The sequence below is a fragment of the Rhinolophus ferrumequinum genome, chromosome 11, assembly GCF_004115265.2.
Source record: "Rhinolophus ferrumequinum isolate MPI-CBG mRhiFer1 chromosome 11, mRhiFer1_v1.p, whole genome shotgun sequence".
Taxonomy (NCBI): domain Eukaryota; kingdom Metazoa; phylum Chordata; class Mammalia; order Chiroptera; family Rhinolophidae; genus Rhinolophus; species Rhinolophus ferrumequinum.
The window spans coordinates 72,811,126-72,837,671 of record NC_046294.1 but is presented as its reverse complement, the minus strand read 5'-3'; the positions used below and the strand labels follow the sequence as shown (position 1 = coordinate 72,837,671).

Here is a 26,546-nt window from a genome sequence, read left to right as displayed (position 1 = left end):
GACAACATTTGTTCTAAGGACTCCAATCATCAAATAATTGCAAAATCCAGTTGCCAGTTTTCACTCCAAATTTTATTTGACTTTTCTATGGCATTTGACTTTTCTATAGAATTCCAAAATGTTACCCACGTCTTCCTTGAAAATATTTTCTCCTCGGCTTATATAACACTTCTTTCTACTACAGTGACTGTCAGGACCTGTGAAGTTCATCACAAATTTGATTCCCAGAGATTCTGATTCTGAAGGTCTGCACTGGGCCCAGGAATCTGATCTTTTAAACAAGTAACGTAGATACATTTGAGGCCACAGACAACTTTGAGAAATATGCTCTATTAATTCTCTTCCTACTCTACTGCTGCATTCCCAGTCTCTTTCTTTGGCTCTTCTTTGACCAAGCTCCTGAAAACAGGTGGTCTTGCTAACTGTCACTGATCGTCAGTGATGTCCACGCTCTTTCCTGAGGCCCAGGTCCCACTTTCCTTGGTGTTTTAAACACACAGAAATCCCTCACTGCCACCTCAAAATCAACATGTCCAAAGCCAGATTCTTATAGCCTTGAACCTGCTTCTTCTAAATACTCTATTTCAGATAGAAATAGCACCTGTCATGCAAACTAGAAATCTTAGCTTCCTCCATACTTACCGTGTTTCTCCGAAAATAGACCTAACTGGAAAATAAGCCCTAGCATGATTTTTCAGGAGGACATCCCCTGAACATAAGCCCTCATGCGTCTTTTGGAACAAAATTTAATATAAGACCCGGTCTTATTTTCGGGGAAACACGGTAGCAGTCATCAAATGAATTATTATACACTGCTGTGCTAAGTACTGCCATGAATTATGCATGTAGGGGAATATATAACATAAGGAACCTAAGACAGAGGCGCTACAGAAACTGCTTCACAAAGGGATGGTATGACTTTCATGCCTCTCGTTTGGCGGTGATGGAATGTCCCTATGCCTGTCCCCACTCCCTTCAGTACCTCCCACCCCAATATACACACCTTCATCCGCATGGCAGACTTGCACTGACTCAAATGTCACCTCATCAGTGATGTTTTTCACACCTATTTTTGACACTCCCCAACTTTTGGTTTCTTCTTTCTTGCCCTCCCTGGCAGATTGCTAACCTTGGTGTCTATCTAAATCCTAGAATGGCTTTGTTTTCAATATGGTCTGGATCCACTCGTTTCGTTTTCATTTTCTCTAAATCACTCCTCTTTTCTCACTTGGTGTTTCCTTGATCCTCATGAATGCTCATGGCTTTCCATTTGAAAAGCTTTAAACTTTTCTGTTATGACACAAAAATGGTTAAGTAGTATAAAAATGAAATTATTTTATATTTAGACAGCTATTTGTAAAATATGGACCAAAGAGCTGATTTGAATGTTATTTGGTGACATAAACAGGCTCAATCTAACCCCCATATTACTAATAAAAGAATTAATCATGTTATTTTGCTTTAGATCTCACCAGAGCTTGTCCCTGCAGTTCAACCTAGGAAAGTTGAGGTTTCAGTTGAGAAAATTGTATTAAGATAACATTGATTTTCATTTGATCTTGACCGAGATTCTTTTTTATTTTAGCTAATGCTGAAATACATTTCTTATTGGTTTATAAATTTTTCTCTCTCCTGAGAGAAAAAGTTGAAACATTTTTATTGTTATTTCAATTGTATAATATTTCCAAACTCGGTATTTATAACTAAAAAGTCTTATTGAGTTTGGCTGTTTATTGCTATTTGAGTAAGATATGCTTTCTAATCAGTATTTCTAGGTATTCTTGGGGGGTCGTGGAAGGGGATAAGGAGGGTGCTGAGACTTCCCAACTCTCCTTTATTCCAAGTTCTTGTTTCTTCAACTACTGCTCCTGTGCTTGGTGTCAGTTTTCTACAACTTGTGACCCTACTGGACAAACCTTTGATGGTCTCTCTCTTAAAAAGCACACCTACTCAAGGATGTGTAACAAACTTAGCTAAAGTTTTGGATCAGTGGAGGGGAATTACATAACACTGCAACTCAGAAAAAAAAAGAAAAAGAAAGACGTACAAATGAATCTTCTACATGCCCCTTCCTAAAACTCCTCAGTCTTTTTATTTCAGAGGCATGGGCCTGGCGTATTCTCTCCTTAGTCTTCCTAGTGTGATGTAAAGATGAATTTTCTTACCACTTTCAAACCAGTTAATTTTTGTCACCCATTACACTTTTAACTGTGACCCCTACCTATCCAATACTCCAGTGATTCTCAATCCTGGGAGCACAGGAGGACTCATTGAGTTTATTAAAAATACAAGCACTGGGAACCATCTTTGCTGATCCAAGATGGGAACAGGACACGGGCACAGGTCTTCTTTAAAAGTTCTGCAAGTGACTCTGTTGTGCAACCAGTATACAGCCACTGTAAAATTCCTTCTTGATTTCTGCATTTATATCCAATTTCTGTTTCTAGATCTTGCTGTTTCTCAGCTGTGGGCACCAATCAATATCCACTGAATGCAGGGTGCTTCAAAAGTCACTTGGGATTAGATATTAACAAAAAGTATAATCACCATGAGTAGCAAAACTAATAAAATGGACTCAATGAGAAGTCTAATACGGGTCTTTCATCCATATCCTTTGAGCAGGAGTGGATTTGATTAGGCAAGGATGGGTTTCATAGATGGTTAGGGAATCAAGCAATCGTTTCTTAGAAGAGTGAATAGAATTAGCAGCAAAACAGATTGTTAGTGAATTTATGATTATGCAAAGCCTGTTACGTCACTGTACCTTCTAGACATAACCCTTTTTTCTAAGCCTAATTTGGGTCTGAAGCAATTTGTGATTTTTGGCTTTAAAACCATGCATCAGCAATCTTTCCCCAAAGCCGATCCCCACAGAAACATCGCAAACGTGTTTGCGTGAAGCTGTTAAAAGTCTTCTTTAAAAGTCTGCTTAGAGCTCTCTTAAGAGTTTTCATTTCTCTTTTAACAAAAATTGATGGACTCTTGCATCCTTTCATTTTCTTAGCATCATGTAATGGTTACAGATATAGAAAATGACATGCAACTGAATTTTGGATTTGCACATGGCTTTATCTGACTTAAGGTTGCTGTTTGGGTCTTTCTACTAACACAAAGGAAAAGGAAACTGTAAGGAAACAATTATGTCATCTTAATGACCCTGTTCTAGGAAAACAAAGCAGGGGAAAGGTTTACAAATGCTACTGCATTGAAGTAAAAAGCTTTTATTCATCAAAATAAAACATAAAAAAAGACAACACAATAGGAAATATTGGGCAAAAGATAAAAACAGCATTTCACAAAAGAAAAGTCACAAATGGACAATAAACACAAGTTGCTTAACTTTGTAAACAGGAAAATGCAAATTAAAACTACCATGCACTGTCATTTTATCTACCAGATTTGCAGAAATGCTACGTATTGATAAGAATGCAGAACGACAAGAACTCAAATATACTGCGGCTGGGACTATAAATTGGTTCAACCGCATTACTAATCATAATTATAATAAAACTAGTGCTAGGCACTCTTTCAAGTGCTTTATATGTGTTAAGTCATTTAATCACTTGGAAAATCATTTTGCATTATCTTATTAAGTTGATGATTTACCTACTGGAGACTCAGCAATTCCCTTACTAGGTGTATTATTCTAGAGCAAGTCTTATAAACACATGTCAGGAGACTCACTAAAAATGTTTACAGCAGCATAGTTTGTCGTATTAAAAAAACCAGAACAATCCAAATGCTCCTCCAGGGGAGACTGGCTAAGTAAATTTTTTTTGGTCAATTCAGACTGAAAAAAGAGTCACAAAATACACACCATTTACATAAAAATAAAAATTGTGTAAAAGTGATAGGGCGAGTCCAAGATTAGAAGCAAATATTTTTCAAGTTAAGCAGAAATATGAAATATTTAGAGATTCATTCCTATTAGAAAAACTATGAAGAAACGCAAAGGAATTATAAAAATAAAAATTAGGGTAATCGTTGTCTTGGGTGGAGGGCGCGAAATGAAATACTGAAAATATATCAAGGAGCTTACGCGGTGTTAGTGATATTTTTTCTTAAGCTGTGTTTTAGCTACAGGATGCATTCTCTTATTCTTTATACTGTATATAAACACTACATATATATGTGTGTTTTAAATATTTCAGTGTTCTTTATAAGTAAACAACAAAAAAAGTGGCCTTGATTTTATTATTCCTTTAATATAGTGAAGAAGGAGGAGACAGTGTCAGAAAACCCTTGCGGGCCCCAGAACAGGCTGTACATGCAGAGGGCACTCGGTGTTTGAAGGAAGCGTAGGTGACAGTTCTTAGAGCTAAGTTCACACTTCAAAACATTTCCCCCCCATATTCTCTTTTTAAGTTTTACAGAGGTAACTTTTCAGTGAAAATATATAATGTAACAAGTATTTTGTTGGTACTGTCAATTCATTTTACCTTTTTAGCAGAAACTCTGCTGTAGCAAATATTTGTCACGCTGAAGAATTGATCAACATGTGGTGCTGAAAATCCCTGCTCATCCTTTTTAGCATACTCAGTTCCACGATGACATGTGCGAGGGAATTTAGCTTTGCTGACTTTGTTCTTTCCTTGAGGGGAAGGAGAGCTGAAAGAGTGAGTTTTCTCCCTTGCCACTTTGCCAATTTATTGGAGAGCAAGTCTCTTAACCAGTTGCTCATTATTCTCATGAGTAAAATGAACATCATCATGAATGTAATATCCATTCCTGAGGCATCCTTCCACCTACCTACCTATCAGTCAATCACTTGGAGCAGTGCCTAGCACGGTGCAGTGAGTGCTATCTAAGCCTTAGTTATTATTGTTATTATATGTTGGTCACATACCACCCATTGGCTTTGGAAAAGATTCTAAAAAATGATTAAACTGTGGTTCGTCGTGTGAAAAAAAAATAGAGCTTTAACACTTGAAAAATGATTATCTTATATTTTATTAAATAATTATGCACAGTAGACAAAATATTTCTTACTGATTCCTTAAATACACTATTTTGAACATCTTCCCTAAAACAAATTTTTGAGCCAGTGGAAGAGTGAACAGCCTCACAGGAATATTTAATGCTATAAAGGGAATACTCCATTTTTAACATTAACTTCATTAAGTACTACTTTAAAAGGTATATTGTGCTGTCATTACCCACTGAAATAAAAACCCAGTGAGATCAACAACATGGGGTAACTGTACGCTAATATTCTGAACTAACGTTTCCAATGTAGACTCACCACATAGTTTATGTAAAACTCAAGTAATCAATGTTTCTTTTTGCTAATTCAGTTTTTATTGCCATTAGATCCTACTGATTTTTTAGAAATAGAGCTGCTCCACACTGAATCCACTGGTCCTGGCTACTTCCGCACGGAACATCGATGTTGGTTACCACACGATCCCGTTCAGCACTTGTGTAAACAGGCAAGGATATGCACTCGTCAGGGGAATATGGACCGTATGAACCCTGTTTAAAAAGAATTTTGTTTTAAAATACAGCAATATACTGTTTTGAAGCTGATGATTAGACAACAAAAAAGACAAACACGAAACCCTCTCAAATAAGTGTTACTTAGTATTTTATTATGAAATGTTTTAAAATAAACTACCATGATAAAGCCTCATCATCTAGCTGCAATAATTAACCCACGGCCAATGTTTCATTAATAATCTTCCCACAGCTGCAAGTATTGTAGTGTTTTGAACAAAATCTACACATTTGAAAATTTAATCTATAAATATATGGCTAGAAATAAAACATAAAAATATAATCATGATACTATTATAACATATTAACATTATAAAATATCAACAATACTATATATATATATATCCATTATCTCATTATTCCGTAACATTTTAAATGTTTTTACCACCCGAAGTCAATGCAATATATAGATGATGTAGTATAGAATTATATGAGTACTTGAAATCTATGTAATTTTAGTAACCAATGTCACCCCAATACATTTAATAAAAATATTTTTATTAGAACCATAATTCAAATAAAGCCCATGCTAGCATTTTGCTATGTCTCTTATGTCTTATAAATTTATAGGTTTTTCCTTTTTTCTTTTGCAAATTGATGAAGAGACTATACCAAAAAGTTTCCCACATTGACTTTTGTTGGCTACATTTCCATGGTATCATGTTCGTCTGTTCTCTACATTTTTGTAAACTGGATTTGGAGATAAGCTCAGATTCAATTTCATTTCTGGCAAAAGAAAATGCATAGGTGGTACTGTATACTTCCATCAAGAGGCATACTTTTCTGGTTGTCTCTCTTTTTAGATATGAGGAGCCATTGTAGATCATTATTACCGTGTTTTCCCGAAAATAAGACCTACCCTGAAAATAAGTCCCAGTTAAGATCATCAGCCAGACAGACACATTTAGTACACTATGACGATGTTCCAGAAGAAGATGACATGACTGTATTTGAATAAATGTAGATTGTTGTACATGAAAAAATAAGACATCCCCTGAAAATATACCCCAATGTGTCTTTTGGAACAAAAATTAATATAAGACCCATACCAGAGGGCAAGGGGGTTGGGGGGGGTGAGAGATGAGGGTAAGGGCGATCAAATATGTGTTGATGGAAGGAGAACTGACTCTGGATGGTGAACACATAATGTAATTTATAGATGATGTGATACAGAATTGCACACCTGAAATCTATGTAATTTTACTAACAATTGTCACCCCAATAAATTTTAAAAAATAAATAATTAAAAAACAAAAAAAACAAAAAAAAAAACAACAAAAAAAATTAATATAAGACCCAGTCTTATTTTTGGGGAAATACGGTATAAGACCTGGTCTTATTTTCAGGGAAACACGGTACATTCAAGATTATCAAATGATAATTTAACTCTATCATTCCTTCTTTATTTCCAGGCAGGAATATATCTATAAAGAAACTTCTACTTATCAATTTTTTGATTACCATAAAAGACAGTTCATATAGGAATGTCTGAAGAAATGCTAAATGCTATCCAATTTCCCTTTGTGTTTCCAAAATAAAGAATTTGTTCCCTAGTATACTGTAAAGGTGATCAATGATTCCCAATGCCTCCTTTGTAAAAGTGACACTATGAACTGGTGGATTTAAACATATTTGATGAGCTTCAATCCAATGTTATTATCTTATTGATGTTTAAACTGTCAATCCTTGTTCAGTAGGAACTTTTAAGTTGGCTCCTGAGGTTTTTGTTCTTTTTTAATGTGTTCCTCCTTGCCATCTGCAATAGCTTCCTGGCTTTCTAGCACGTCAATATGTTACAACCCCGTCTTTTGGATTTCCTGTCCCAGAAATCAATTAGTCATTACTCTGAAGATCCTTGGTTTCTTTAATGAGAAATGGTATTAGTAATCATAATCTGGGTACTAGAAATGATCTATCATTCTCCTAAGACTTTTCAGACAGCTTAGAAATATATGTTTTTTTAAAATCATAAGTTAATATTTCCAATTCAAATTTAGGATTGTCTTCACTGCACTTATATAATTTTATTAAACTAATGGATTATTATTTATTTTTTAGAGTTGGAGTGGAAGTGAAAAGTTACACTCATTCAAAAATTTTACAGGTGACAAATCAGAAAGTCATAGAAAATTTACCATGGTAACCCAGTTAGGAAGTTGCAGTCTCCATAGATAATACAGTTGAAAAATGTTTGGCATATGAATATTAGCACCTAAATACTGTTATTCTGTTACTTTTCAAAATAGAAGACAATAGCATTTATGGAAATAAATCATTTTGGGGCTCTGGACTCTAGGAGCTCCTGACTCTAAGTAGGTTACTCTCTGAGCATCAGTTTCCATTTTACAAAAAGGAGATAAACACGTATCTACCTAACAAGATAATGAAGATCAGTGATACATTAAAGAGCTCAATGCAAAGTATTATTTATCCACATAGCTCTGATTCTTTGGACTGAACACACCTGCCTTTTTCTTCCTACTAATTCTCAAAAGATCCCAACTTCTTAGCATTCACTACATGTCACACAGATGGTGCTAGGATAGAGAGAAATGAAAATAATGAAAATAGAGTGTTTTAAATTTTTCCTTGAAGAAAAAATATTTTTTTAAGTCTAAGTGGCCATTATATGAAATATCTCTTATCTTTCTCAATGCTTTTCTCTCTCTCTCTCTCTCACTTTCTCCCTCCCTTCCTCCCTCGGTCCCTCCCTCATTCACTTGCTCACTCAAATACTGTTCTGACTCTTCTGGTCCTTGATACGTATCAGTTAAGTCCTTTCTAAAACACATTCATTCCTAACATTCCTAAATCTTATCCTGCTTTACACATCATAAAATTGACTCTTCATGGAGAATCATTGCCCAAATAAATAAAAACACCATCTGCCCTGAATCTTTCTAATTTTTCTATTTGTACTGATGATTCTGTAAGTTATTCAGCCATTCATTTAATAGTATTTTATGTGCTAATGTTGTATCTAGAATGATAAGACTAATATAATTGTATCAGTGTATATTCAAATAGAGAAAATAATCTTTGAAGCTTAAATTTTAGTTTAGGAAACAACATACACACCATATATATAGTATATAGTTTTTAGAAAAATGATTAGACAACAAAATACTACCCTGGGGAATGTTAATCTAATAAGGATTAATAGAGAAAATGAACCCTAGCTGTGCCTCAGGAAAAATACAGGCTATGATATAAAGAGAATTTTCAACCATCTTATTAGTCACTGCCCAATCGCTTCCCTCTTCTCCAATACTGCTTAAATGGCAAAGCTTTAGGATTCAGAAAATCCTGTGATTTTCGTAACTCCTTTTATAACTTCCTGAAGTTAATAACATAGTACAGGCTTTCTTTTGGTGTTGCCTTTAAATTCTTTAGCAAATAGCAGACAAACATTACATACTTGTCGGACTGAAAAGTCTGAATATATGAATACTTATTTATAATCCCAGGAAAGGTCTTAAATTATCTTTCTCTACCACCTGATATTTACTTTGCTTCCCATAACTTCTATGGTCAAAAATGAAAATAGAAACATCGGATTGAAATGTTTTACAATGCTATTCCTTTCTATTCAGGAGATTTTCTCTATTTTCTTTATTTTAATGCCAAGCAATTTTTCCTTTAAATTAGGAACTTAACAGAAAGGCAAAGTTCATTCTTTGCATATTCATTGTCAATGTATTAGTTCTGTATATATTTCCAAATCCTTCCAAACCTGCTTTTGGTTGTAGGCTTTTTTTTGTTTTGTTTTAAAGCAAGGTACAAATATTTCTATCAAAACCTACAGTGTTTTAAAAGCAAAACACCCCACACAGTTGCTCCTTAAAATTTTGCTTGTCATTTCTCAAAATCTCTTAAACGGTAAATGCTATAACCTTCTGTAAAAAAAAAAAAAAAAAAATAGTTGCATGGACTTACTCTTAGGTCACCAATAAATAAATGATCAAAGTAGCAAGCTAAGTGCTTTGGCATTCTCACTGTTAGCACAGTATCTTGTGCAACTGGAAGTTCCACGAATGTGGTTTAACTGAACTAAATTCTTATAATTCCTTCTTTAATATGTTTCTCTTAACAAACAAAGTAAAAGGCCCTCCTGGGCTGAAATATTTGGATGAAATTAAAATTTTATTAATAACTATTGACAAACATATTAAGTGCTCACTTAATGCAAAAATAAAAGATACTAGGAAGACTTCAAGTAATTCACATTAATACTACATGACATATAGGAAGTTAGCTTTATGTAAATAAAATTTAATAAAAATCTGTATATGATTCATCTAAAATGGTTAATGTGTTCATATATCCTACTTTATTAAATTAGAAAGTGGTCCACCTAGCTCAGTCAATAATGAGGCTAACATTTGAAATGTCATACTCATGCCCAGGCCCGTGGGAAGGTAACTTAAAAGTCCACATGTACTATAAATAGCAGGCAGTAGGCTAATATTTGAATGAAGACAAAGCATTTTACAAAGGCAAATGGTGATATTAGGTATTACTTAGGAAACAAACCAAAGAAAATAACAAAATGAAAATCAAACAATAAACAAACCCTCCAAAGAAAACAAAATTACCTAGGTTAATTATGTTAACTATTTGACCAATTTCAACTCAATTTCACTATTATAAAACATGTATGAAGGTAAACCAAAATATATTTCACACCAGTTTATGCATAAAGTCCACCTAACTTATTCTAACACATGCTTTCTGAATGTTTATGAATAAACTCAAGGAACAGTTCTTTTTTAGAAAAGGAGATGCTAGAAAATCAGACGTTTAATCTATATAAAAGTGGCATAATTAACGCAACTCTGGAAAAAATAAATTGTCTCAAAACAGGAAACGACAAATTGCCAACAATGAATATTTTGAGAATTTGCTCTGTCAAGAAATGTTTAGCTACTCCTTAAAATTTATTTTAGTAGAAAAATAGTACCCTCATAGTTTTCCATAATATGAGGCTAACAAAACTGCTTCCATAATAAGTCCTTAAGAAAAAAATACTTAAGATATTAATTAAATATTATTTTTCAACCATGGTTCATACAAGACAGTTTTCAGCATATATCTTCTGATATACATGGTGATTAATATTTTAATATATATAAAAGTAATATGAAGGCTATTTTTGTGAGTGACTTATGGAATCATTTTATAGTCATATTTTCCCTGTACGTGAAATTGTTTCTGAAGTTGAATTGTCAATTGCTGTGCCTGTTGGGAAGTCTGGGCCTACGGGGTTTGGGCTAGCTCAGGGCGCCTATGTTACTGTGGGGCTGCTGAACCCTAAATAGCATCTTTACTGAAAAGGTAGAACAAAGGCAAACACGTCCTGTGGAATGTCAGAACTGGGCATCACCTCAGACCGTTCTATCACATAAAGCAGCATTTCCCAAACTGTCTTATGTGGAATAGTAGATCCAGAGGAAGGGTGGGGTGTAGGTGCATGAAAAAGTTGTGTGTTAGGTAATCTTTGGGGTTTCTCAAGAGTTGTTAATACTCTCAAATACATACATCATGAATTTCCAAGGGCAGGGAATACTGTGTTTATTCAATTTGTTTGCTGAACAATTTTTCACAGAGAACCATTATGATATATTGTTGTATAGAGCACTTTCTTGGGAAATGCTTTGGAGAAAGAGAATGCTTTTTATTCCAAAAATCCTCTAGGGAAATCTTAATTTGGGCTTATATTAATTTTATGACCAGCAATGAGCTGGAACTGGAACAACTTAAAGAATGTGCATCATATATGATAAATGTCTAAATTAACAACGTTGAGTATAGGTTATATTATCTTAGTGCACATAGATAATGATAAACAGAAATACTAGGAAAATATTTTCACCAGCATTGTACTTTTCATTGTCCTTGAGAATTTCTAATTTTAATTTTGCTAAGTGGCAAAGTACACTGCGTTTATAAGAGAAACAATGGCAGAGCTCCCTTCCCCTCCAGTGAAAGTCTTAGAATGTTTTACTATGTGGTCATATACGTAACAAAGAATATAAATAACTGTCAAAGAAGTCCTTCAATCTTCTGCAACCTAAAAAGTTATTTAAAAAATGGAGGTGCTGTCTACCTCATAGCAATGCTGTACAAATGCCTGGGTTGTTTAGCATGTTTCGGCAGAAATGAAGCTACTCAGAACTATTAGGTGTCAGATAATGTTGTGAAAACAATTTGTGAAAAAACTCTCTTCTGGCCTAAAAGGGATTAGTCACCAAAATTCTGAACTGCATTATTTCATCCCAGCTCATCAAAGGATTCTGTACTTTTTGCAAATAAAGTAGCCACAGGAGTAAATGGAAAGTAATTCTTTTTAGTAATTTACATAAATTGATATTGATGCTTCCTTCTACTTTATGCTGATTCCTTCCCTCTTAAGTAAAAATGTATTAAAATTTTGATGTCTCACCTCTTCCCCCCATTTCTGTAAAACTTACTAAAACCATTTATGGCTGACCTAAAAAAAAAAATTAAGCAGAAGTTGGAAGGTTTAATAGTTTAAACAGAGTTGACAAACTTTTTTGTCAAGGGGCCAGATAACAAATATTTTAGGATTTGTGGGCCATATGGTCTCTGCTCAATCCTCAACTCTGCTGTTATAGTCTGAAAGCAGTCATAGGCAACGTCTACATAAATGGGCATGGCTTTTCCAAACAAAACTTTATTTATGTGCACTGAGATCTGAATTTCATATAATTTTTATATGTCATGAAATATTCTTCTTCTGATTTTTTCAACTATTTAAAAATGTAAAAAGCATTCATAGCTCACATGGCTATGGGTGGCACAAAAACAGCACACTGGAATTTTCCAAACTAGTTTATACTGTTAGGTTGGCTCAGTAGTAGGCCTAAGATTTAAGAGCCATAACCTGGATTTGAATGTTAGTTGCCTACTATTAATATGCTATCTTGGTCAAGTTACACCATCGTTGAAGCTTCAGTTTTCTTAGTTTAAAATGGAGATGACAATTCCTATTTCAAAAATTTTTGAAAGGCCTAAATATCTTGTATTTTAAATACTTTGCACAGTGGTTGGCACATAATCAATACCAATAAATCCTAATTATTATTGCTCAACTGTTACAGATAGCATTGTGAGACTACCTGATTCTCAGTTTTTTCATCAACAAAGCAGAGAGTAAACCTGCTCTACCAAACTCATAGGATCACTATGAAAGGCAAGTGTAACTGTATTTCACCCAGGGCCAATCGAGTACCCTCTCACTGCTAGGCTGATTTTCCCAAACTACAAATCTGATCTTACCACACTCCTGTTCTAAATTCTTTATAGCTTCCTGTATCGCTTCCTAAGATGGTCTCAATTCCTTGGCATGGCTGTGTGGCTTGTCATACTTGGTCTTGGCCTTCCTTCCTACCCATATCCCCTACCAGTCCTCCATACACACCAGACGTTTCCAGATGTACCATACTTGCAGTTCTCAGAATAACCTAAGCTTTTTTTTTTTTTTTTCATATACAAAAGCCTAAATGGAAATCCCTTTTATAAAAACAATAAAAAATTCAGGTTACCTTTTAGCCATCTATTTTATTGGCTAAATACTCCAATTCATTTTACCTCTCTTTATATGATCTATATTTCAAATTAAATTATTTTTGCTTTCTATTCCAAACTTTTTAAAGTGTGGTAATAAAATTGGATAGAAATAATACACAAAGTAAAACATTGTGGAGGGATAAATACCTTGTAATGTCATGTTGCTTTTCATACAACCCACTAACAGCCTGGCTTTGTTCCTAACATTACATTCCTGATTTGCATGCAGTTTGTGGTCAATTATGTGGGTGTTGTTCCAGGTCATTTTCTTTGGCATTTATGCCTCCTCAGTGATTCTTCACGTTCTGTTTTTACTGCTGGGATTTCTCCTTAAGTTTATATATGTCCTACTTTTCTTTCCTATCATGGTAATTATATGAGTTTTAATTTTGTTTGCCAGAAAATTAACACTTCATGTCATTTAGATTCATTTAAATTCGTCTCTATCATCATATAAAACTTTATATGTTATGGTTACAACCCTTAGCAAATTCCAACCTTAACTTTTGCATGTAACTTTCCATTTAGTTCACATACTTGATGTTTACAATCCACAAATTTTTGATAGAAATTTCTTATAGGAATTAATAGCCAGACTGAAGTAAAATAAAGATTATTTCAACTTCTCTCTTCTGTACCTAGTATGTCATTCTAATACTAAAGAAAATGAAGCTGATATAGGGGGAAATTGGGGAACTTCATGGAAATGTATGCTCTTTTAAGTTAGGGGATGTTCTTTTAGCTCTTTGAGTAATGGCTGCTAATTTTTGCTGGTTCTGTTAGTTGTATATTTAAAAATATTCCGATGCTCTTGATTTTTATTTTATAAATAGAATTACAGTAACTGGAAAATTCAAGGTACTATTTCCCAATGAGAAAACTCATTTTCTTGTAGTAAAAGCAGTATATGAAAGTTTTGTTGGTCATTAGATCTAGAATCAAAACTTTAAAGTTTATTCACATATTCATACTTACATTTTAAGATTATATTAAGTAAAAGTTATGTGCTTCACCTACAATTATGTTCTAGCTTAAAGGTAAATATCCCCCAAGTTTCACTGTTGAAAGGTCTTTCAATGATTGAAAGTTTTAAAAGGGGAAAAGTTAACCAAATAATTCTTTGTCAAGACTTTTTTTTCCCATCTATCAGCAGCCTAGTGATATGGTATGATATAAAGCCAGATGTGTATTAACATCTGGATACTGTCAATTTCTGCATGTCTGACTGGGGAAGTCATCTAATCTATATGAGCACAAATTTCCTCATTTGAAAATGGGAACAATAATATCCACCTTGCAGGGCTGCTATGAGGTAAAGTATATAAAGCATTTAGCACATTGCTGAGAAAAACAGGAATGTATTTGTTGTATAATAGGAACATTTTCATTAGAGGCTTGTTTTTTATTAGACTATCAATTAAGTAGAAATTAAAAACTATAACGTTATTCTTTCCGTAACAAATTGAAGATTTAAAAATGTCCTACACATTTTTTTAAATTAAAATTTATTAGGGTGACAATGGTTAGTAAAATTACATAGGTTTCAAGTATACAAGTCTGTAATATATCATCTATATATCACATTGTGTGTTCACCACCCAGAGTCAGTTTCACCTTAAAAAATGATAAAGGACACAATATTTTGACTGTAAACTTGTTTAAGTACATGTAAGAGTAGAAAGTAAACAAAAATGCTTAAGTCAAGAATATCTGATTGAAAAGATAAAAATCTAAGAACGAATCGTTTAAATTAAAACTTGTACCTGTTCAAAATATATTACCTGTGGAATCCAGCCCATAAAACAAGGGAGAACTGATGATACACTAGGAGAATCATGCTGATTTTCAGAAAGTCGATTTCCATCAAAACTGCATCCTTCCAGTAATAAGCCACTGATCTGCCATAAAAACACATAAACCATTAAAATATGTACTATGATATCTATACTATGATATGATATCTTAAGAACAAAGTCAACACTTTCCATTGTGACTATGTATTCCAAATAATATGAGAACAAAAATTATGGTATTTTATATGAGAATAAAAAAGGTAGAGACCCAGACTAGTGTTCACTGTGAATTTCCTTTAGAATGAGTCTCGATTTTAGCAAAAATTTTAGTTCAAAAATACTTACAAATATAATCAGTTATATAACTGCAGGTGCCTTGGCATTAGAGTAGCAGAAATGTAATGGCGAAAACCAAAAAGTTATTCTTTCTCCAGGAGGGGGAAAGAAAAGCATAATAATTAGAGAATAAGAACATGTGTTCCCTGATTGGAATTTTGGCATCATTTTTTAAACAGCTGAAAAAAGTTCAGAGAATTTAATGCAAAAATTCTTGACATGCCATACAGACCTAAAAAAGAATAAAAAGGTAGAAAGAGTTAATCTCTTTCTCTGAAGTAACCTTAGTATAAATATATGTTTTTTAAACATATATTTAAGAAATTATGTAAATATAATTATTTTGGTAACATACTTTCAATTTTTTTCTTTAAAAGTGTTCATTCTTTTAGTTTCTGCAGTTTTAATCTACCCTGAGTTTATCTAAACGCAACAAATGTAAGTCAGTATTTGTATTCAGAGCCACATCTATATTCTCATAATTTGAAATTGATAAATAATATAAAAAATCTTATAAATATTACATTGTACCTGATATGTAACATTCTAAATGAAAGTATACAGAATTTAGATTCAAGATAACACTTTAAGATGGAAGAGTTAAAATCATTTTCAGCTATATTATAGTTTGGGAATGGTTCAGGTTGGAGGAGGTAACTCGGAGAATACACTTTGACAAATAGTTTTGAATAGCAAATTTTACAGTAAGGTTGCTGCACCATGGAAATAATAAGCAATTGTTTCATAATGAAACAGCTGGGATAAAAAGAGAATTATTTAATCCTTATATTCAATATTCTTTTCTACTATACTACTGATGTGATGATATACAGGCTGCTTCAAGAGTTGAAGTATTTTGGCCTTGAAAAAAAATGTAAATTAAAATTTAGAGAGTACCTGCTAATTTCAGTGCCAGAAACCCTCTAGAAAAGATAATAAGGCCTTGTCTAGAAATTTTGTGAAATTTTAAGCTCAATGAGTCTATACAGAAATTGATAAAGGTAGTCCCTATTGATTGTGTCACAACTTGACTATGTAATATGCATAGTCAATATGAGGTATAAACTCATCACTTCCCTCTTCCAACCAGGAGGTGGGAGGGGTCAGGAATACTATTCTCTGGAGCTTTATTTCAGTAATTGACACCACTGGCCATGTAGTTGCTTCATCAGACAACTGGGAAACATTCTTGGGTCCTGCTCCCAAACTTGCCACATGCCATCAACTACCAGGTCTTGTCACTTCTAATAAACATCTTCTAAATCTTTTCTCTCCATATCTTCTATCACTACCCTATTTTGGAATTTAGGTAAATTTGCAGAATTTAAAGTAAAGACATTCTTCTTCCTGAAAATGAAATGTGAACATAAGAATGAGCAATATCCAATTGTTTATGTACTAAAATATATCAGGGATTGGAGTGGTATCAACAACTGGTACCCCTGTTCCAACTGGAGTTTTGCATTAAAAAAAGGAGTAAAAACAGAAAGGGTCAAAATATTACCGTTATTACTGAAAAAAAAAGTTTGAAAGATATAACAGATCTCCAGGCAATAGTCTTCCTAATATTAAACTCAAGAATTTGGCAGGCTTGACATGTAGTTACAAGTGGACTAAGCTAAAGAACCAGCTGTACCAAGTGCAGACCACCCTGAAGGAGCAGAGAAGAATGTGCAGACCCAAGAACAAAGCACAAATGGAAGGCACACTGTTCAGCTCTGGGTTCCTGACCCAAACTCATAATCAGATAAAGTGGCTCCTTTTCTGCGAAGGGAGAAGTAAGGTAGAAGGTAGAGAGAGTCTACAAGTATCCACATTACTAAATTTCCCTCTAGACAGGAGAAAACAACAGGAGTGAGAAATAAGAATTCCCCTCTAACAGTATAGTTAAAATACTTGGAAAATTGCCTGCTATATATAGTAAATGCTCAATAAGTGTTAGCTATTATTGTTCATTTAATGTAATCCATCTTCTAATTTCTAGACATTCAGAATTGTTTTATATAATGTATCCATTTAAGTGAGGCAAAATAAAGGTTTGAGCGGAAGTTATTTGAATAATTCCAGTCAAAAGAACTTTTGCCTATAATATTTAATATGCAATATTTTCCAAATTTATTTTAGATTGAGTCTATACTATCACTTCATTTACATATTACAGAACTACATGTGTTAGAGCATGCTTTCTAATTTTATCAATGCTGTATTTCCACTCTCTTTTTCACCATTAAATGATAAACCATTTTAAAATGCTATTTACACTTACATATATACTTATAGGGCATACTTCATACTTTTTTTTTTTAATTCATTGGGGTGACAATTGTTAGTAAAACTTCATACTTTCTACTAAAAGTTTATTAGAAGTCTGTGTTAGCCATTTCTGCCTTACTGTACATGACACATATCCCTTAGATGCAAAGAAATAATTATTGAGATCAGAGCTCACTTGTTTACGTTATATTGAAAAAACCATATTGTTCGGACTGCCGCTTGACATCTGTACAAATGTACTATTTCAGTTGAATGCAAATAATTAAATGAAAGGCATCTAAAGGTGCATCTCTTGTCATAATATACTTTCCTCTAATTATTCTTTTGCTTACAAATGTATAGCTTTCAATTTAACAGAACAGAAATAGAATAAAATCATAAAACCAAAAAGAAAAAAATCTGTACTCAAATAACGTCAGTCACACTTGAACCTCCGACTAAAATATCTGAAAATTAAAAAAAAAAAAATTTGGTTTTGTTTATAGTTTCAAAACTACAATTTAAAGGGCTAGTGTGGATCAGGCCGACCATCACTGCGTAAGTATATTCCAAATAGCTAACTACCAAGACTTCATCTATTTTGAAAGGGCTGTTCGTAAGTATGGAATCTTACTCAACTATTAGCTTCTCACCTCAAACAAGGTTAGTAATAGTAACAGTAATGATTTTGTTCACTGAAAACATAATTAAAGCCATTAATTTATTTATACATGATGTTGAATTTCTTGCATATTTCTGACTTTAACATGAATTTAACTTGGATTTAACAGTGAATTTCATGTTAAATTCTGAGTTTTATTTTGATAAATTATTATATGGCTTTACTTGCCAGAACACTCCTTTTGAAAGTTAAAAAAATATTTCAAACACCCAGAAAATCATAAAAATATTTTTAAACTTATATGTTCCTACCAGTTATTTTTTACCAGACTTTAACATACAGCCATGTTTGTTCCACATTTCTAAGCAAACACTACAGGTGTAGCTGAAGTCCTCTGTATATAACTTGCCTTTCCAGTTCCTCTTCTGCTCTCACCTGACCTAGTCATTATCCTGAATTTAGTTTTACATGATTGTTAAATTATGTATGTATCCATAAACAATACATAGTATTGTTTTTCATGTTTCCAAACTGTATGTAATGGGTAACATACTTTTTTGTGCCATTTTTCAACCTATTCCTTTCCTTCATCATTGGTCTAAGGATATCCATTTTGTTCTTTTATTTTTAAAAACTGCAATATTTTGCTGTATGAACACACAACAAATTATCCATTCTCCTGATAATAAACATTTAAGTCATATAATTATGATCATAACGCTACAATAAACATTATGTTAAGTGTCTCCTTATACACCTCTGCATGATTATCTCTAGCTATGGAGATCAAATTGCTAGACTGAAGCATATTCTCATTCTCCATGATATTGGCAAATTATTCCCCAAAGTAATTCTGCAATCTATATGCCTACTTGTCACATATAAGAATTTACATTATGCCACAGCCTTGCCAATACTTGGTCAGTTGAGATTCTTATGTTTTCATTTCATGTCTTAATCACAATAGTTTAAGGGTTTTTTTTTGTTTTGTTTTTTGGGTTTTATGTATGTACGTACGTATGTATGTATGCATGCATTTTCTGGTAGGTTTTCGACTGCTGGGCTGATAAGCTACAACCAGCAGCTCATACGTATTCAGGGAGGATGTTCTAAAGCTCTTAACTTCTAATTCTGATGAGCACATTCTCCTTAAGAAACCTCAAATGTCTATGTATATAATTTCTTTACTCTTTTAGCTTCCATTTCCTGATAAGCTCTATGAGAAAGGGCACTGAAATATGAACAGTATAATAACCATTTGGTGCATGGGCAGACTAGCCTGGCACGAAGCAGCTGGGGTCAACTGGCAAGCGTAAGTGGCTATACGACTCTCCCAGGTCCCAAAGGAGCAGCAGCTTCCAGGTAGCCTAGGGAACTGTGTGTTAGTAACAAGCCAGAATACATTTACTAAGCCTGATTTGCCAAGGAAGAAAACTGGTTTTGCCTTTTGTGTGTGATGGCATCAATAGTAAAGGACGGAGCTGGGAGCTGCCCAGATTTGCCAGGGCAATCTTCTCACAGACTTGGGCAAGATCTAACATGCAAGCTGAACAGGAGGTTGATTTATACATTTTCCACTACCAAGTTTTACAACTTCTGTTTAACAAATAACAAATCAATAAAGGTCGTAAGGAAACTTTAGAGGGCCACGTTCCGGATCTAAAAATCAATATACATACATGTCTCTCAAATAGTTCGAGAGAGTTTGAGGCATTGGTTGACTTGAGAAATACAGCCTTACTTGAACATTTCACTGGTTTAACTCCGTCTGGGGTGACAGATATTGAAAAATTCCAAACGAATTAAATTCTAGAGTGACAATTAAAATATAATTCAAATCCAAAGGTCTCCTACTGAAATAATACTTTTGCTGAAAATATGATGAATATGAACCTAAGTGGATTGTTTAACTTACTGATTTTGCCAAGTGCAAATAGTGAGGGGCTTAAAAAGACTTCCTCTCTAACAAACACTCCTGGAAACTGCAGGTAAGAAAGTTAGAAACTGTGCTTTTATAGATGACATGATGAGGAGCCAAAGAGATGAAAAATTCTACTGGATTACCTTAAATGTTATGTGCAGGGATGGCTTCTTAATTTAAAATTTTAAGTATATTAAACCTATAGTGTTCCTAAGTACGCATATAATTACCACTGAATATTTTAGTTTTCTGAATGCTAAATGAAAAATGGAAGACTTCTGCTTTATCTGGGTAAAAGTATAAAACTTTATATTAAAACATTTGTTTCTAATTAAAAAATAAAAATTGCCTAATAAAACCTAATCCCAATTGAATTGTGAGAAACAATAAAAATTACACACATAAACGTGTAATAAACGTGTAATAAATGTGTCAACGAATTTATTTAAATCCATTGATAAATGAAACAAAGGCTTAAACTGCTCCATTAATTGCTTAAGAAAGTCACATGGCTCTTTTTTGGAGAACTAAGATAAGCATCTTGTTTTACTAACTGTCCACCTTTTCTCACCATCTACAAAACATAATGTATAACCTTGAGATTTTCTGGTTGTAGATAATTTTATTCCCAATTTGTAAAAACAGGGGCAATATAGTACTAGAAATATAAACACACCTTGACACAGAATAAAACTCCTTTCCCTTGCTTTTTACTATAACTGCGTAATGATACTACATATTATATGTGGTTCACAGCTGCTAGAGACCACACAACCAGGTAAAGTACGTGGTTCCTGGATTATTTGTCATGTGTGCCCTTCCTCTCCCTAACAACTGGGCAACAGTGTATGACCACCAGTAATAGCTAAGAGAGTTCTCTTTATGGGCTAGAGGCTAAGGTTAAAATAAAATGCAAAGATACGAAAGAGAACCTTTCTAATTCCTTCAGCTTCAATGAGAGAATGCTGTAGCAATCTATATTCAAAAGAGAAAGATCTAGTGTATTCTTAATGGTCAAATTTCTGGCACACTACATACCATTATAGCTGATGCTAATTATTACTTACTAGAGTGTCTCTCTCCCATTGTAGGCCCTTGAGTCAACAATTCAACAAGGGTGTAACTGAGTACTTATTGTGTGCAATTGTTTGAGATATCTGACAATGAAACCGGAAAAAAATGACTACACTCATGGCCTTATATTCCAGTGGCGCAAGATAGATAACAAGCAACAAACAAACAATAAATTATGCAGTATGTCAGAGAGTAGTAGTGATGTGAAAAGAAAGTTGTTGAACTGGGAGCTAGAGCTTCTGAGAAGTTAGTTAAATGGAACGAACTTCTATTTAATAACTAGAACTGAGAAGTTAATTGCCTAAGGTTAATTAAGCTAAAGAATTATAGTCTTACATCTAATTTATTTAAAAAATTGAATTATATGTGACACATAAGACTAGATACTGGGAATCTGAAGATAGATAAGACAGTCTTTGTCTTCAATGACATTATAGTCTCATAAGTCAGACTAATACGGGTGTATACAGGTAATCATACTACAACATGCAATGTGTTATATTAGCAGCAGGAAAAATGTTAACAGGACAATTCTATGTGTGGGGATGGGAGAGAAGAATGGTAGAGAATGCTACTCACAGGGACTAAGTTTGGAGTTTTGGGGCAAAGGATTTCTATTATAGCCTTTTAATTAGTTTTGTCATCAACACTTGACTGATTATCTGTTATTATCCGTTATTATAAAAGTAATGGATTTTTAACAGGAAAGTTAGATAGGAATATTTATACTGCAAAATATGGCTTGGTTATTTTTTAACACAGATGGCTTGACTTTTAACAGTGAATCAATGTACTCACAAAATTGTAAATTCCCTGAGGATAAGATTTGGTCTATTTTCATATATTACATTTTATACATACTTTATTGTATAGTAAATATTTATTAGAAAAGGTAACCTAATATAACTTCAAGATTTGTATCATTTTTTTATCGAAAGTTACATTTTCAAATATGTGTATCCCTCAGATTCTTATTTTGCATTAGAAAAGGCTATATTTCGTACAAGTTGTTTCATGCTAAATCTTGATTTTTCATATAGGTAATACAATCTATGTCTGCAGATCTTACACTATATAAAGATAGGTGACTGAGACTGAAGTTAACAGAATCTTTTCATCACAGTTAGTAATAATATAATTTTTAGACTCAGATAAACATTTAAAATTAGTCTAATACCTTAATCTGCAGCTTTGCTTCTTGCAGTCGACCTTTCCATGAAGCTACAAATTTAAGGCTATCCACAGAACAGCTCATTGTCCTGTAAAAGTAAAGCATCAAATGTCAGAAATAAACCTCAGGAAGTAAAATATGAAGAATAAGAGATGATAGATTTATTCCTATTTATTTAAATACATTTTTAAAGTTAACTGGTTATGTCAGTTTCCCCTTCAAGACTTGGGTAAGTTCTTTGAGGATAGGGCCTTTCATTTTTATTTTTATATCCTCCATTTTGACCATCATCCTCAAATTTAGGCATATGATGGGTGTTCAATTAATGTTTATTAGCTGAACTGAAATATTAATATTTATATCTTGAGGCACTACAAATTAAAATCCCCCTGAATCATTAAACAACTAAATTTTGTCCAGTATATTTTTAGAAATGTCTTTTTCCATTTTATCTTGTTAAAAATTATAGACTTCATATGTTATGATAATCCAAATTTGTTACAAAAAAGAACTTTATCTTAACTATCAAACACGATTCCCTACTATTGAACTTTAAATGTGGCCAGTGTAACTAAAAAAAAAAAAAAAAATCACATTTCTAAATTTTATTTAATTTTAATTCATTTACATTTAATTAGCTCCATTTGACTTCTGCCTACCATACCGGGCACAAAAGGTCTAAATCAATAAATGATTGAAACTTTAAACGCTAAATTTTACCTTTTTCAATTCTAATAAACCCACCATAATTAAGAGCAATGCATTTTTAAACTAAAAGTAAACTGTGTTGTTAAGAGTCAAGTATTAGGAAATACTTAGCCTTTTAATTAGTTAACAACTATCTGGATTCAACAATAAATTTATTTCTTGACAACTGAGGCAATGTGATCAGTAGTGAATAAAGCAAAGTATAATTACCTCATGGACAAATAAAAAAAAGTATTTCATTTTAATTACCTTGCAGTTTCCTGGCGAAGAGCATTGAGAAATGTGTCTGGGTGGAAGAGTTCTGATAGGTCAAGTGTATCAGAGAGAAGAGCCTGTTTTTCAGCTCTCTCTACCCAGCTCTAAAGGAGAAAAAAAATGCACACATACACACACATTTTAAAACTTTGTAAACTGGAAAGATAAAGAAATCTATTAAAAATTATTATGCAAAAGTCATTTGTAATGAGAAAGGCAGCTTCCAAATGCTGTCAAATGGTGTCTAGGAAAAAAAGAAAGACGTCCACTGTACATTGTGAGATCTGTTACAGTTTTTGACATAATATCCATCCATCACACAAAAAAAGCTTCCTTGAACAACTTTTTGTTGGTAAAAATCTACTCAAAGTAAAATATCCAAAATATGAAAATTAATCTAATATATGGCATTTCAGTTTGGGTCAGCACTTCTCCTAGTAACGACCCACCTCTCAAAGTGTGCTTAGGAGATAACTGAGCATCCAGGTCTAACTCCAGAACTTCCAGGGACCCCAAGTCTTGGCAATGCAAACTGAACAGGTGTTCCAGATCCAGATTTGACAGTACATTTGCCAGTTTACTGAATCTAGTATTACAGTGGAGGATAATGTCCAGGAAGAAATAATTTTTTGTTAAAGGTGTTTTTAAGTAGTCTTTTGTACTTATCTGCCATTTTGTAAATCGACTTACACTTCACTTGGAGAAATAAACATCATCATAAAGTCTGTTTAATGGGTATAGTAAAAATTGCCATTGGGAACAAATAAAAACAACATGAAGTTTTGTGCAACGCTATATGCTCTCCATATATTAACCAATTTTATGCTTACTACAGCATAAACGTTAGTATTAATATTACCATTTCAATGAGGAAGTAGAGGTATGGTAAGCTTAAGGTCCTGCCCCAGGCCACATAGTAAGTGTTGGAGCCAAGTAATAAACTCAGGCAACCTTAAGTAATTTGTTTCTCTGTAATATTTCCTGCAGGTGCTAATGGGCCTCAAGAGATAGATAGCTTACTGATGATTTCTGAATCAGTCTGTTATTTCAGCTGGTGTACAGAGATGATACCACAGTAATGTTAGCTACAAAAAACTTGCAGAATTGTCATTTACTGAAGTAGTTCATTTTGCATGCCTTATAAACAGTCTAGGAAAAATTGTGTTAATTTACAATGGTGTAGAAAGTCTGTGTTTCACGTACTGTAACACTCTGTTATCCACCCAAGCATTTACATCTATCAACTAGGTCTAGAATAGGAGAAATTAAAATCATCAAAGCTGGTGAGTTTGGATTTTATCTTAATGCGTTTGACTGGGACTACCACTTTGTCGCAAAAATGTTCCAATTTGCCTCCCTTCCGATTGATGATATGTTGATTTTAAAAGTAGAAAACACTTTAAAAAGAGATCTCTTTAACACAGTGTAATTATTTCTTTTTGGACATTATCCTTTATAATAACACTTCATAAAGTATCTATCTGCAATGAAATAATTTAAAATTATGCTTAGTAAATACTGATTACTCCCTATCAAATATTTTCATTGTATTATCTGCCTTCTATTTTCATTACCTAAACATAGTCAACAAATATGCTTGCATGACCCTTTTTATTGTATGTAATATTTCTGTTATTTTAAAACGGTTGTTTGAAAAAGATTTATAAGTATTTCAAATTACATTATTATTTCATTAAGATCCTTAAAATTAATTTTGAATTAAAAAACTCCAAAAGAGTTGTTGCCAGAAATGTATGCATGTGTTCAAATTAATTAAAAATTAAGAGTGTGGCAGATAATCAGATTTTTACTTTATTAAAGTTTGAATATTACAGTTTTCCACAAATAAGAAAATGAATTAATAATGTTAACACAATGGTAAACTGTTTACATGCTTCTTGAAACATGTAAGATAGGATCATCCCTAATAGTTATACAAATTTAAAAACTTTAAGTTTTTATATTTATAAAATATAAATATTACATAAAATTTAATAAGATGTTGTTAGCCCATCGGAATAGCAGAATGAGGAATGGTCATGCGCAAATGTTGGTAAGTGTGCAACCATGGACAAAATTGTGACAGGAGTGTATACTGGTACAGTATTTCTATAGAGCAGTTTGATGAAATGTGATTTAAAAATGTTCAAGATTTAAAAATGTTCCAGCCATTTTACTAAGTAACTCCTTTTCTTGAAATATAAAGGTAATAATCAAGAGATTATTATACATAGCTTGCTCATTAAAAATTATTTATTATACTAAGAAATTAAAAGCATAATAATAGAAATTATAGAATAGGGAAAATAAAAATTAGCTAATAATAGAAATAAGCTAATTAAATTATCGTACATCAATACAATACAAAATTACATAACATAAACTGGTATTTGAAGAATATTTAATGACACTGAAAAATGTTCATAACCTAACGTATTTATTAGAATATAAAAATGTATACATAGTATGAACCCAGTTATGTAAAAACATTATTTGAATACATAGAACAGATATTGAAGAAAGCATTTCAAAATATATCATTTCAGCTGGGTCTGGCCAATAGCGTATTAATGACTGTCTTCATTCACATGTACTAGCAACTATTTAGTATAAAATAAAATGCACTAATAAACTGATGCCATTTTATTTCGTTTTAATGCACTGCGTTCCTTGGGAAAAAAGTGTTTAAGGTAACAATTTCGGCAATCATTCTTCTCAATGTGTCTTTTATATTCCTTCATCTTTTCTTCAAAATTGTTCAGTTTAAATATAGAGGCTTATGGGTCTGAGAATAAACTCATCCAGAATTATAATCTAATATATCCAGAATAAAAATAAGTAACTTTCTAGTCATTGTTTTGACTGGAGTAAACAAAACATTAAAACTTATTAGCGTGTTAATAACCCTAGGTATAACAAGTTTCTCAATTCCTGGATGAATAGATAGTAAGAAACTGAAGCTCATCAGAAAGGTAGATTACCAGAAATTATATTGCAATTGAAACCTCAGAATCATTAAAGACAAATAAAACATTTCTTTCTAGAGTTTGTTATACCAGCTTCAAGAATAGGGTGTACTACTAAGTATTCCTTGAATCTAATTTCTTCCTAAACTCAAACCTGGGTTTATATCATCATTATTTAAATCTTGGTATATTATATAAACATAGGAGAAAAATAAACTAAGCAATCTCATCCATGTTTTTAGTCTTTTGAGTCTCAACCTCAAGTTATCTTTGAATAGACTTTTGAGATGAAATGTAAAATCTGTCTAATGTTCACGAGATCAACACTGAGTTTGAACAGTTTCCTGGAGATTTTATCATTTTG

The 26,546-nt window shown here is 32.8% G+C and overlaps 1 protein-coding gene across 3 annotated transcripts in view; it reads right to left on the bottom strand.

Moving 5' to 3' along the window:
* Positions 1-4,930: 4,930 nt before the first annotated feature.
* The window catches only part of DYNC2H1 (dynein cytoplasmic 2 heavy chain 1), a 290,945-nt gene continuing 269,329 nt past the window's right edge, over positions 4,931-26,546 (bottom strand). For all 3 annotated transcript variants that reach the window (XM_033120671.1, XM_033120672.1, XM_033120673.1), the window contains 4 exons: positions 23,211-23,320; positions 22,260-22,341; positions 14,865-14,981; positions 4,931-5,472 (listed from right to left, as the gene is read on the bottom strand). In XM_033120671.1, coding sequence (XP_032976562.1) covers positions 5,314-5,472; positions 14,865-14,981; positions 22,260-22,341; positions 23,211-23,320 — 468 coding nt within the window. In that variant the 3' untranslated portion in view covers positions 4,931-5,313. The remainder of the gene's footprint in view (positions 5,473-14,864; positions 14,982-22,259; positions 22,342-23,210; positions 23,321-26,546) is intronic.